Source organism: Coturnix japonica, chromosome 24 (genome assembly GCF_054131305.1).
Source record: "Coturnix japonica strain WE chromosome 24, WE-NBRP24, whole genome shotgun sequence".
NCBI lineage: Eukaryota > Metazoa > Chordata > Aves > Galliformes > Phasianidae > Coturnix > Coturnix japonica.
In genome coordinates this window covers 9,559,276-9,573,329 of record NC_140686.1, presented here as the reverse complement: position 1 = coordinate 9,573,329, position 14,054 = coordinate 9,559,276, and the positions used below count along the sequence as shown (strand labels likewise).

Below are 14,054 nucleotides of genomic sequence, written 5' to 3'. Positions count from 1 at the left end.
TTTTCTCTCTCAACAACACAAAGTTTAACAAAATCATGATAATTACTCCTAATTTGAGCTGTACCATAAGGCGGCAGCACAGAGAACCTGAAGAACACAGAACCAAAGTCCTGCACACAATGGTGTCAATGACCAAAACCATGAACCGGACCAACCCCAGCCCCCATAGGGCTCATCCTGTGCCTTCACACCATCTTCTGTATGAGAGACCCTTAAAAACAGATCATTCATGAACTGAATACAACCACACATGGCCTCCAACCAGCAATTAGCAAGCAGCAAGCTTCTGGATAAACAAAACTGCTTTCTGTAGCTTTCTGAGCTCCAAGGACGTTCAGTAGATGAGGGAGGCTGGGAGCCTAAAATCAATTAAACACTGCTGTGCTGTTCCCACACTCCTAAAAAATCCCCCTAGGAAAGCAAGCCATTGCATCCCAGTGCTGCTCCCAGAGCCATCCCCAGGTGCTGCAGCACAGCTCAGCCATCCCTGCATGGCACATGAGGCAGGACTAGAAGCAAGGAAGCTGCAGCACACATTGCTCTGCTATCAGTGCTCTTGTGACTCTCAGTGCCTCCAGAAGCTGCATTTTAACCTCACTATATATTTGGCCAAAGAAACCAGAGCTGAGTTCTGATGAAGAAACCAACCTGTCTCCAAACTCTTCAATGACTGCCTTCATACAGCTGGAAATGAAGCTCATTCCACAAGGACCTTTGCACTACTGAAGTGTGGATTCACTCTCACCTTCTCTATTCGCTGCAAGTTGCTTTGCTAAGTCTTACCCCACTGACAAAACCAGAGCACGCCTTCCAAGTACCCTTGAGCTCAATGCCAGCAGCACGATGTAGAGGTGATCTGCAGCCCTGCCAGGATGGTGGCTGTTTGCTGATGTACCTTTCAACTCTGACACAGCACCATCATGTTCTTCTCCCTTCAGACCTGAAGACTGCAACCCTAGATGAATTATGCAGGACACGTGTAGCCATGGTGAGGCCATCCCATAGGCCTGCCAAGCTTCCAGGACCTGCTGAAAGCACTGCATCTTCTCCTTCACTTTGCTCCTTTCTGCCTCTCCTTATCTTTCAGCAAATATATGTTGAGCCATTTGGGGTTTTACACTTCCCAACCACCCTGCAGGACCTGCAAGGCGGAAGGACCTTTCTGATGCTGGTTCATTCATGGATATAACAACCACTTCCCAGGGGCTGCCTTCTCTCTATGCTGGATTCCACCCAGACAGCCGTGCTCTCCCCTCTGCCCTTTACAGCCCTCACTCACCCCTCAGCCTGTTCTTCTACATAGCTGTGTAAAGGCCCACAGCCTTCCTCCCCTGCCTGTGCCTTTAAGGCCATAAATCTCAGGGAGCCTGCTGGACTGAATTCCCAAGGATCTGTAAATGGATGCAGCACCAGGATCCTGCCTGCCACAAACCCAGCATTCCTCCCTCCAAGGGCTGACATTCAGACACACACGCCTGAACAAGTCCTGATAACCATCCCTGCCTCATCCCTTCTCTGCTCTCCCCCACTCTCCTGCCCTCTGAGAGCAAGTTTGAAAACAAAATTCCTTCCATAAAGGTCAGCACTTGCAGTCCCTTTTTTCCCCCCTGATTCAGCTTTAAGGCTGTGCCATCAGATAAGCACCTGAAGATGGTTTCCTCCACAGCCCCCAGCCCTCCCCAGGAGGTCTCTTAATTCTTAAGCCCCATATTCAGATATTCCCAAAGAGAAAGAAAGAGTGGAGTGATGGAGGAGTGCAGCACACATGCAAAAGCAAGTGTTGTTCAGCACCCAAAGAGTGGCTCTTAATTGAGGTGCTGCTCTTTGTGTCACCATGGAAGAGGACTGCACTCAGCCCATGCCCAACAGCAACCCCATTATTCACAATATGAGATGCAGGGATGGGAAAAAACACATCATGCTTTGCACACGCATCCCCCACTGCATGAGAAGAGAACCAGCAGGAGGCAGAAAGGGCAGAACCCCCCCGGGATCCCAACAGCGCTCACCTTATTGGCTCTGATCTGCTTGTAAATATCCGTTTGCTGCCGGATTCGATACTCCAGGTCTGAGACGTGAGCTTGGAGCCAATTCCAACGGCTGACGATGGCTGCACGGTCTGCTGCCCATCTCCACTCTGCCCTTCGTCTCCTGGAAGAACAGACAGCGGGTTGGGGGGGGATGATTTTGAGTGTGACTTTAATTATACAGCCCACAGAAAACCCAGCAGAACTGACAGCCAGATCAAAAGCAACACGCTGAATGGCACGGCTGATACCATCTAGCCACTGCTAATGACTACCAGCCCGGCCATAGACAGGCTGTAAAAGCCATGTCTGTGCAAGGCGACATGAAACAACTTTGGGTACCCACTGATTGAAGTTCTGCCTATGCAGGCGTTAAGGTTTTACTCCAGCAGCTCTGGTCCCATTTGGCTGCAGCCAGACCCACTTCTGGAACAAAACTTCCCAAACTCTTTGCAAGGAACCATTGGTCAAGAAATATACCCCGACATCAGCACAGAGCATGTGGCCACACAAGGGCAAGCTTCACAATGCACCCATCATGTTTAGGGAGCTCACAGTGCCTTGCAAAAGCTGTTGCCCTTCAAGGAGGTGTTGCAAAGGAAAGCAAGCAGCAGCAAATCATTTTTGCATCAGGTGGCTTGACCCAGCAAACAAAGAAGCTGAGAAAAACCATCAGATATTACGGAGTGAGCTGCACCTCTGATCTGCATGGCTGAGAGTGAAGGTGAGAGCACACCAACACGTGTGGGTGCATGGGGAACCCACACACTCTGCAGCCCTCAGCTGACTTCCTACCTGCCTTCTCTCTGCTGCAAGCACCAAATGCAGCCTAGTAGGAACATAAATGTGCTTTTGCTGATGCGTGGACTGCACCATTGCATTTTATGGTCAGCTGCTACAACAACACGACGGGAACACAAAGAGCAAAGTATGTGTAAATCCTCCCCTCATCCCCCTGCAGTGCTTCTGATGCAGGATACGGTGTCTGCACAGTGCAAACAAAACCCACTGATGCCCACTGCCCACACCCTGCACAGCAGCTCCAGTTTGGTGCCAGCAGATGAAGGCACATTCCCAGCACCGCAAGCAATTGCACCAGCAGCCTGCAGGCTTCCCCAGCCTCACTAAGACCTGCACCAGCCCGAGCTCTGCCCTCTGGGATATTGCACCATGTAAAGAGCCCCCTGCTGAGCCTGGCTCAGCACAAGCCTTCCCAGAACACGTTATTTCTCCAGGAACTGACCTCTTCTATACTCTTGTTGCATAAGCTGAAGGCAATTCGACTCCAGCAGCCTTGGGTCAAGCCCAACGTCAGACCTCCCCAAGCTTTGGACTCTACACCAGAGCTCTGCAGCCTTAGCATTGCTCTCTGGGGACCAAGATCAGTGCAGGAGGAAGGCAGAAAGCTGCTGAGAGCTCCCAAGCCTTCCCTTTGCTTCCCTGTGCCAGCTTACAGAGCACCCGAGTGGGCTGAACAGCACCTTGTTGTACCAGCAGCAAGTAAATGGGGCACAGCAGGATCAGGCTGCCACGGCCACCTGAGATCCCAGCAAGGACACAACAGACCACAAAAGTGGTTTTAAAGATGAGAGTTTAAGACACTCAGCTCTATTAAAGGGCCAATTATCCATATTAATTCTGCACGTGTGTTACCTACCGCCGGGCAGCAGCCCTGGGGCAAAGGTTGTCAGCATGAACACAACGCAATGCTTCGTGTCCATACAGGCACAAGGACTACTCCCAAACAACAGCAAGATGCCAACAGAAATCTCACAGTTACACCAACTCCTATTTGAAGCAGTGGGTCCCTGTTCTCTTTCTCTCCTTGCTCTTTGAGATCCTCTAACACCAGTCCTGACAGCGAGGTGAAACTCAGCCAGCATCACCGATGCTTATAGGGAGAAGGCTGATAAAAAGCCAAGCTCTGCTCAAGTGCAATTCAGATGATACAAATCCAACTTCACCCATTGCTCTGCTCCATCTTCAGCACAGCTCAGCTGCAATTTGCATCCCCCTGTGCTGCAGGATCACTGCTCTGCCCCAACGCTTTGCTGCATTGCCTTGAGCAATGTGGGCAGACAGAGTTAAAGTGCCCAATGCTTTCACATGACGGCTCCAAGGGAGGAAGAGAAAACCCCACGAGTGAGAACGATCTCATTAGCTGCTGGCAACACTTCTGCCTGCCAAGGAAACAACGTGAACAGCTCGTTCTCCACCCCCACCCATGGATGGAACCCACGGATGCTGATGGGATCTTCTGTGCACAGCCCTGCTCAGGGCCATGCATGGTCTGCATTGCAAGCACTGCTCCAAGCACAGCCTGATGCTTTCCCTGTGAGCAGCAGCCATGCAAAGTGCTCAGCTGGGTGCTGCTCCTGCACAGGTCAGGATATGAAAGGTTTGTTTTGGCATCTCTGTTCATCCCTATTAAAAAGAAGCAAAAAAAAACAACAAAAAGGGGAAAAAAGAAGCCAAGAGTCCTGGGTCAGTTATTCCATGATGCCTGAGCTCCTGCACAGGGATGATGCTGGGTATGGAGGTCCCACGTGCAGCATCTCAGAGCTCAGCACCTCCCGGAGCAGGCGGTGCTCAGTGACTCAGCACAGTGCTGGTGGTGCTGAGTCACTGCCATGTGCTGCTGCTCCCAGCCCTCCCAATGGGAAGCATGAGCCCTGAGGGGAAGCTCAGAGCCCTGCTGGGGTCAGAGCTGGATGTGGCCCCTGAGATACTCATTGAGCCATAGAATGGCCTGGGTTGCACAGGCCCACAATGCTCATCCCATTCCAACCCCCTGCTATGTGCAGGGTCACCAACCAGCAGCCCAGGCTGCCCAGAGCCACATCCAGCCTGGCCTTGAATGCCTGCAGGGATGGTACCAACCTCCTGCCCGATGAAATACAAGTTCAGTTCACAACAAACTTCTTCCAAGAACGCACGCTCCTTTTTGCTAAGCACGGCCCTTTATTAGCATTGCTGCTTTGCTTACAACTGCCACCTCCCTAACCAGGCTGAAGTGCACAGGAAAACACAACCGCTGTCTATCTAGATGCACAGTTTTCATTGTAAGTCGTATCTATGCCCTAAGAAAGCAGGATGTGGCAGCAGCACCGTACCGTGCCAACCACCTCCCTTCAGCAAACAGAGGCACAGCTCTGCACCCAATGCACAACCAGCACCCAAACATCCTCTTGCAACTCAGAGCTCCTGAACTGGCAACGAGTGCAACCATGCAAGCAGCCCCAATGCATCCCTGCACAAAAGGAGCCTTGAATTCCTCCACCAAACACCCAGCACAGCAGACACTCGGGGCACGGTGCAAAGCAGTCAGAGCTGCAGTCACCCAACAGCAGAGCCCTTTGTGTGCGTGCAAATGGAGCAGCTCGGGTCTGTCCCATCGGTGGCACCATTGGCCCTGCGGGGAGGGCAACGCAGACTTATGCAAATGGAGAGAGCCATTGTTACAAGGGAAAATTTATTTCACATTCCTGAGCAGCGGCAGTTCCTGGAGCATAACAATTGGAGAGGCCCTTCTGCTGAGGACTGCATATTTTTACGCTCCGCAGTAAATCAATATTCCATAAGACAGAAACTCTGTTCAATTACTGCCGGCCCAGGACGGCGGCTCCGGTTGGTGAACGGCGCTGCATCAGAACGGGACTTATTTGGGACGTGCTTCTCATTGTTCAGGAGTTTACTTAAGGCAGAATGGATGGAATGATGCTCTGGGACATCACCCCATGCACAGCGCTCAGTGCCAGCATCCAGGGAAGCAATGAGTCCCAGCTCGTCCCTTTTCCACTACTAGAGGCCATGCACAGCTCCAAAGGGTGCATGCAGGGCTCCCTGAACCCAACGATGGCCTCTTTGGTCTAAAAACAGGCAGAGCGAGGACAAAGCTGCCCATCAGTGTTAAATCTGAAGGTCATTTAGCCAAGGGAAGGGGCAGATGTGCTATTTCACTTGGATCCACACCAGGAGTTTCCCTCTGGGCACAGAGAGCAGGACAGTTTGTGTGCCCTGTATGTGAGAGAGGGGAAAAGGAATCTTAATGCTGATGGGTACAGCGGTGTGAAGAAGTGCAGAGAGAAACAGAAAGAGAAAAAGGGGGGGGGGATGCCAGAAGGCTAATGGGGGTCACACTGTGCATTGCCATCAGCAGTGGGAGCAAAAGAGCCAAGGAACGAGCAACTGGATCCTGCAGCAAAGCTTCATGGCAGCGGGTTCAGTGTGAGCACAGGGGCAGGTGCTGCTGCTGGGCAGAGGGAGCAGGGACATGGAGCTCAATGCTGTATGCTCCAGCTGTGAAAATCCCATTGTATTCCCATTAGGAGAAGAAAGGCTCAGCCCTCATTGTTCCGCTGAGTTCAAACCCTTCTGCTACAGATGCTCCAGAGGGCTGGAGGAACACATGGGGGGGAGGACACAAAGAGCATTGTGGCTTTCCAAGGAAGGACGGAGCTCCAGGCAGCTCCAAGAGCCTTCCTGCAGAGCAAGCAGCCACTAATGAACGCCATTAATGAGGGAACATCCCATCTCACCTCCCTGTCATCGGCCACATCCCCCTGCACCTGCCACATCTGCACCAGCACAAAGCCCACAGCCCCAAAACCTCTCAGCCACTCCAGGCTCCTTTACATGGCTTTTCCCATCGAGGAGTTGTCTATGTAAGGAGGACTGAGCCGAGGGCTGCACAAGGAGTCAGAGCAGCCACCATCCAATGCACTGTAAAGCAAGGACCTCCCCTCCCTGAACATAGTTTTATCCACAGGAGGCCCGTGCTACTCGCTGCGGGTTGACAAAGGCCTTAATGTTTAAACTTACAGATACCCTATTTATTTTCCTGAAAAGAGTACGGGGTAATTCAAACCCTGGGAGAGCACACATGCCTTGGAGGAGGGAAGGAAGCAGCCTGAATGAGCCTGCGAGCTCTTTTCTGCAGGGCTGAGGGCTGGTGGAATTCCTGTGCACAGCATCCAAGCTGCAAATCCCTCAGTAGAACAAGGCCAGGGTTTGCACAGACTGCCCTGACATTGCAGGCTGGATGCAGGTCGGGGATGCACAAACAGCTCGCACAGCACTCGGTTCCCAGCCTGCAGCATCACAGCCCTCTGTTAGCACCCTCAGTTCTCGTTTCATATGACAATTCCCCTTTAGGTCTCCATCTGAGGGCACACACAGGGGAACCCCTCTGTTCCCAGTAGACAGAGGTCAGCAGGGTACAATACTGAGCCCAGTGGCTCTCAAGGACACACCACGTTCCTACCTGCAGCATTGCTCCATCCTTCTGCTCAGACCCTACACAGCCAGGTGATGAGGAGCCCCAGCACAGCCCCAAACCCACAAACCCACTTCCATTTCTCCCAGCTTTTCCTAACGTAACACGGCCAAACAAAGAGCCAAGCCATAGGTTGGTATATAACAGCAGTTCAGTTCAGGCACACACACACATCCCAGTCTGCACGTGCAAAACTTGAACTTTCATTCTGGATTGCTCCAAACGGCCCAGAAAGAAATGATGTGATTTTGGAGTGCTCCAAACGCTCCTTTAAAACTGAACTGCTGGAGAACCCACTCACAAGGCATCACTATTAGCAATATCCCACCAAGTGCTGTAGGTTTTTTGCCCCCTCCTCCACAGGGTGCTGCTCATCCCCCCCAACCCCGAGTGTTCACAACACAAACCACTCCTCCATTTACACAGAGTAAAGTACAAACCTCTCACTGCTCGTTAGCTGTCACTCCCTCTGATTGTGACCTAATTACATCCCCAGTGCTGGTGCTGGGGTTAGTGGCTCCATGGGCACATTGGAGCAGGGATTCACATGGCGAAGTGCACAGTGCAGAGTCCAATGCACGAAGGCAAAAGGCACCAGCTCACAAAGCCAGACAAGTGAACTCTCCCACTTATCCCCCCTTTGCCCCCTCCAGCAGTAATGGCACCAAGACCCCCCTGTGCATCTCAGAGCAAATCCAAGCACGCTGCATTACTCCCTACGCACACAGCACCATCCAGCCCTGATCACACCGAGTGTTTCCCAACAGTTCATACAGGGCATGAGATGGTTGGAGCTCAGAAATGCTCCCACAGGTGGCTGGGATGCTGGGTGGGAGCTGAGCAGGGTGTCAGGCTCCTCATTTATCAGGAGCATTTACAGGGAGATCTGGGTGCACTGCTGGCTCTTCCCTGCACAGATGAGCATTACAATGGCCAACCAACACCAGCTGCACCCATCACAGTGGTGTGCACTCAAAGCTTTGTGTTTCCAGAGCAAAGCCAGAGCCAAGAGCAGCTGCAGCAGATCCCTAATGTGTGAATAGCATAGGGCCAACAGGTGTGGGATCAGGAACCTGGCCTGGTGACAGCCCTCAGTGCTCCCTTCTGCACAGGCAATGCTGGGACAATGGAGTCACTGTCCACTGCTTTGGAAATGAAGTTCCTCCATGCGGAATTCCAATGGCACCAAATAAAGGCTGCAACCCAAGCATCACCCCCCAACCAGCCCTGTGGCCAAGCTCCTTGTACCCTTGATGCTGCTGGAATATCCTCTGGTTTAACCAATATCGCTCATTATACAGGAGTGGAGGTACCTGCTGGTCCTGATGGGCAGCTCGTGGGCTGGGCAAACTCAACAAAGAGGAAATCGGTTTGGTCACATTTCTAACACTTGGGACTCCACCGCTGCATAAAGGGTTGTGCAAATCTATTTCATAAATAGGTCAGAGAGACACGAGGAAGCAGATGAAAGGCAGATGGCTGTGAGAGAGGAGATGCAGGAGGGAGAGGGCATCTAAGCCAGGAACCAAGCAACTCCTCGATGAAATCCCTGCTGGGTTTCACTCTCCTGTGTGATGGTGTTGACATGAAGCGAAGCAACAAAGTCCGTTCTCCTTTATGTTGGGGAATAAAACGAGGAAAAAAGGCATAAAGCCCACACAACCATAGAATTGCTCAGGTTGGAAAAGACCTTAAAGATCATCAATTCACCTCCCAGAATCTCCAGTTCAGAGGGGTCAACGTCAACCTGGAAACGCAGCCCAAAGGACAGCATTAATCCAGGGCACAGTGCCCTCCACCTGCAGGACTCCCACTGCTGTCCATACAACCTTTGTGCAAACCCAAAGAGCCACGACCCACACGCACTGCAGGAATCCCATCTCCTGCCATAACCCAAACCCATCCCTTTGCCCAGCACAGCACAACTGCAACCCTACTGCACTATTTCAGCTATTCCTCCTCTGTTTTTCCCAAGTCTATAGCTCCACATATGTAAAAAAATACAGATCTCTTTAATATTTAATTGTTTGAAGGTAACTCTTGCTAAGACATCAGAATGGTTCGGATAGGCAGCAGACAAAGCACATCCCAGCTGATTAGCAACTGAAAGGGGAGAACGGGAACAGGAGGCACTTGGAGTAATTCCTGCAGAAACAAGGAGCTAAATTAAACTTGATTGAAGGAACAAAAAGTAGTAAAGGCTGCACTGACAGCAAGATGGCTCAGTGCACGAGTGAGAACAGAGCATGCTTCGTGCTCCTGCCCATATTTAGCAGCAACCAAAGAGCGCGGGGTGGAATCGTGGTGTTGGGATTTATTTGTGTAGAACAAACAGGTCAAAATGGAGCACTCAGCAATGCTGCATCACCACCCATCCATCCCATACACTGAGACCTGCTGCTGGAACAACCACCCCAGCAAAGCAGATGGGAGCATCACCGGAGTGCAAGGTCCTGCAAGCTGATGGAGCTCTGAGCATAGAGACGGCAACGTGCAACCAGAAGACATGGAAAATCATCTCCTGCTGCAGCTGCTTGTAATAAGCATCCCTGGTGCTGCACCAGAGCTGTGCTCATCCTCCCAGCGCTGCAATCTGCTGGAGGATCTGCTTCCTCAGCATCCCACAGCTGATGTGAACACAGCCACAGAATCACACAGCCCTCACTGCTGCTCTGTCCCTGCAGCTGGAATTCACACACGCTCCCATGGAACCATGTTTCCACCAAGCAAAGCCCCATCAGCAGCAAGCAATGAGCGAGCAACTGCTGGGAAACACCTCCAGGAGCACAGCTTTGCTGGGAAGTGCAGTTGTCTCTTGCACAGGATATCCCCCGGGAGAGGAAGGAGGTGACATAACCTCAACTTTTCTAAGAGTAAACACACTGGAAACGCAGCCCGTGATGATTCTGCAAGGCAAGAACAAACAGAAGCAGCAGCAGAGGGAGAGGTCACTCACTTTGCCTGGGGCTCAGCTGGGTTGGGCACAGCGGGCAGACCCCCAGCTTGGGGTCCTGGAGCAATGTTTGCAGCCCCCTCTTTCCCATTTCCCTCTCCTCGAGCAAAGGACAACCCTCCAACACCTGTTGCAAAAGCAAACATGCCACAGAACCCCATTCATTCTGTTCCAGTTTGCTTGACCCAAGCAACCAGTGCCTGCCTGGCATCATTGCAATCAGCCTCAGGCTTCTCTGCACCAATGGCACGAGCACCCAGCTGTGCTGCTGCTGCCTGGACTGTGACCGAACAGCCTCTGTGAGTGTATTTAAACAATAAAAATGCATCAGTTATTACTAAAGAAAAACAAGTCTCTCTGTCATCGTATCGCATAGCAGGAAAGGAACAGGCTGTACCCATTTTTCAGCTGTTGTTATTACTGCAAACAAACATGAAAGCAGAAAAAAGCATCATTTCGTTGCAGAGCATCTTCCCTGCATCTGCTCACTGGGTGAATAAAGCCTCGGAGCCTCCTTTCTCTGTCTCGATGCTTCTCCTGTTTGCAGCCTTCTTTAAAGGGACATCCCCCACTTTGAGACAATGGCTTCAGGGTTGTGGAGGAGCTATTCCAGGCTCTGCAGTGCTGGTAGGAATACAGTGCACAAGGCTTCACAACGCACCCTGTGCCTTCTTCCTCTTTCAGCTCTATAAATTAAGGCTAAAGATTAAACCTGCCAAGGCACCAAAGAATAAAGCCACCTGCTCTAAGGGAACTACAGGAAACAACAGTGCCCCTATGAGCAAAAGCACTGAGACGATGGGGCAATCCCAGCAATGGATGCACCCAGAGCCACACGGAGCAGCCCAAAAGCACTTTGGGGTACAACAGGGCTGCCCCCCCAACCCAATTCAGTGCTCACTAAAGACAAGTCCAAGCTCAGCTCCCAGGTTAGTCAGTGTTTGCATCTTGAGAGCACTACACAAACACTCCATGTGCTCGGCGCTATCAGCAAGTCTAAGGAGAGCAGACTTGGCTCCGACGGAGAAGACTAGAATTACACACACACACCAATTAAAATGCCTGGATCCCTTCCAGGGCGCATCGCTCGGAATTCTGCTTGGCAGTGCACAGCCACATGAATATCTGCTTCTTGTAGGCGGGGTGTAGAAACCCGTCCAGCCCAGTTCTGACCCTAAAATGGGGTAAATAATACAACCCTTGCATGGCAGAACAGCCTGAAAAGCAAAAGAGGGTCCAGCTTTTGTTGTAGGATCTCAAAGAACTTTCTGCCCTCCAACCATAAGAAACAGGAAAAACACCTCATAGGAGGCTGGAAAAGCTCTGAGAGCCTTAACCAAAATAGAACATGCTATACATTAATATTGATATAAATGCTTAATATTGATACGTTTCAGGATGAGGTTCAGATGGGACCACTGGAAGCTTGCAAGCTTTGCCAAGCAGAGCTGCAGCTTCATGGGGAACCACAGTGCCAAGGTTTGCTGCAACAGAACATCTGAGCTCAGCTCCTGCTGCCAGGACCTGAACAAGGTTGTGTTTTTTTTTTTAAGGGAAATTCTGGAATAGAAATGATTCTTTAATCAAAAGCTCATCTTCCCTCTGATCTCGTAGTGCATCGCATGGCAGAAGTGAAGACAGGATCCCCAGGACTTGGCATTTCCCTTCTTTCTAATGAGCAGTTTCCTGGCTGGGCTGTGCCTATCACCCTCACTGTTGTGATTCCCATCCCTGGAGCTGTGCTGCCCACGCAGGGCTGAGCTGCAACACCCACCGCCAGCTCCCACTGCTGCACTGCATTTGTGATGGGGAGGAAAGGAGCGCTGTGCCGCCCCAAGGTGCAGATGGAGGAGGCAGAAAGCACCAAAGTGGGGACAAACAGCTTGACCAAGCCAGGAGGGCAATGGAAGTTGGACGAGAAGTTTTTGCTTTTTAATAAAGCAGGAATGGTGTTTCTTTAATGACAGCTGCAGTGCGCCTCGCCTTGCTTCATCCTGACTGCAAGCAGAGCCAAGCCCTGGCCATGCAGCCCCAGCTGCACGGGGCTGTTTGCTGACTAATGGTGACTGCAGAGCCAGGCAGCTGTTGGGGCAGCAGGGCTCTGAATCCTCACGCTGCAGCCCCCGGGCACTGCTGAAAGCACCCTGCAATGCACACAGCACCTCCTGAGCTCCAGCATGAGTGTCACCAACCTGCAGCTCACCCTGGTGTAACAGCACAGAGCTCAGAGCACAGACCTGGAGAGAACACACTAAATACGACATGGAATCCCTGCAACACGCTTCCGACCACTGGTCAGGTGAACATCTGAATACAGAATGCAATAATGCAATAACCAGGGGGAACCACTCTTACCAAGTGTCCAATGGTTTCATTTAATAACGTGTTTTGAGAGATGGATCGTATTTAACATCAGAAAGCAGCACTGTCTGTACATTGCCATGCCAGCTGCACTGCATGGGACAGAGCTGCCTATTGCCTCCTGCAACTGAAGGCTGATGCACAAAGCAGGGCAGCAGTGCTATCTGACATCCAGCTCTGCCTCCTGCCTGCACCCAACCCAGCACTGAATTCCAACAGCAGCACATCCTGGTTGGGAAAAAACAGGAGATGGAGAGGATTCACACACACACACACAACCCCCCCCCACGTGGAAACTCAGCCTCTAACGAGGGGCCCAATGTTTTGGTACACGGTCCAAGAACTCTGTCTCCAAGGCCCTGCAATAAACACCTCCCAGCTGAACGCCTCCTCCCCCGGATTCCCACGCAACACAACACCCTGCTCTGATGGCACCGGACCCAGCGGTTCCCAGCAAAGCAATGGATGAACCATCCAGGTTGTGCACCCTCCGACAGCACCACCTGCATTGACTCCAGCTCTGACAGGCTCCATTAACATCGCCCAGCAATCAAAGAAAGGTTCAGACTCCAAATGGCTTTTCCACCCAAAGCTATTCAGCAGAGGTGGCAGCTCAGAATAAGAAGATCAATGATGAGACCATGTGTTGTTACAGACCCCCCTCCCAAAAGGGAACCAGAGCAAACCCAAACCCAAACCCAAGTTTTCTCCTCCTCCTGCCCTGAGAAATGGATCCAAGAGAGATTCACAAAGCAGACGGGTTCTTAGAGCAATGCATTCCCAAGCAGGACATGCCTCAGTGGTAGCAGGAAGATGAAAGCTGCAGTTCAGGTCATCTCACTTACAGCAGCCTGTGCCTTCTGAGCAGCGAGGTACGTTCCACCGTGCAGCAGCACTGAGAGCTTGGCTGCCTTCCCTTCTCTCCAAACAAAGGAACACTGTTCCTCACCAGCAGGCAGCCAATGGCAGCAAATAGCAGCACATGCTTTCAGAGACACCTGTTACTGGGAGAGCTCCCACCAGCTCGGCGTGGGCCCATGGAACCCATAGCAATGCCATGGGGCTGGGGAGAAGAGCAGCACCGTGCCCAGTCCAATGGCAGCACGCTCACTTTGTTGTGATCCAAACAGTCGCCTGCTCTTTCTCAGCAGGATATAAACACAGTCAGCATAGATGCTCCTAGGGAAGATACAAGAGGATTTTCAGCTTTGTTTTCTAGACGAAGCCTGTTTCGCACAGCAGTGTTCTCCTCTTTATTTCTCTAAGGTAAAGACAAAACGCTGGGCTTTGGTCAAGGGTTCTCAATACATGTTTTACTTTAAAACAGAAATATCTGCAGGTAAATCAGTGCTGAGCCCTCCTGCTCAGCCCCAGTTGGTGATCTGTAAGATGCTTCCCTCCTCGGGATCCCCAGCACAGCTCCAGGCTCTTCTGACCT

General features: G+C 51.6%; 1 protein-coding gene across 6 annotated transcripts in view; it reads right to left on the bottom strand.

The window, feature by feature from the left end:
- Positions 1 to 14,054, bottom strand: part of KANSL1 (KAT8 regulatory NSL complex subunit 1) — a 54,928-nt gene that overhangs the window by 15,012 nt on the left and 25,862 nt on the right. For all 6 annotated transcript variants that reach the window (XM_085523559.1, XM_085523560.1, XM_015885770.3 and 3 more), the window contains one exon: positions 2,010 to 2,151. In XM_085523559.1, the coding sequence (XP_085379685.1) occupies positions 2,010 to 2,151 (142 nt within the window). The remainder of the gene's footprint in view (positions 1 to 2,009; positions 2,152 to 14,054) is intronic.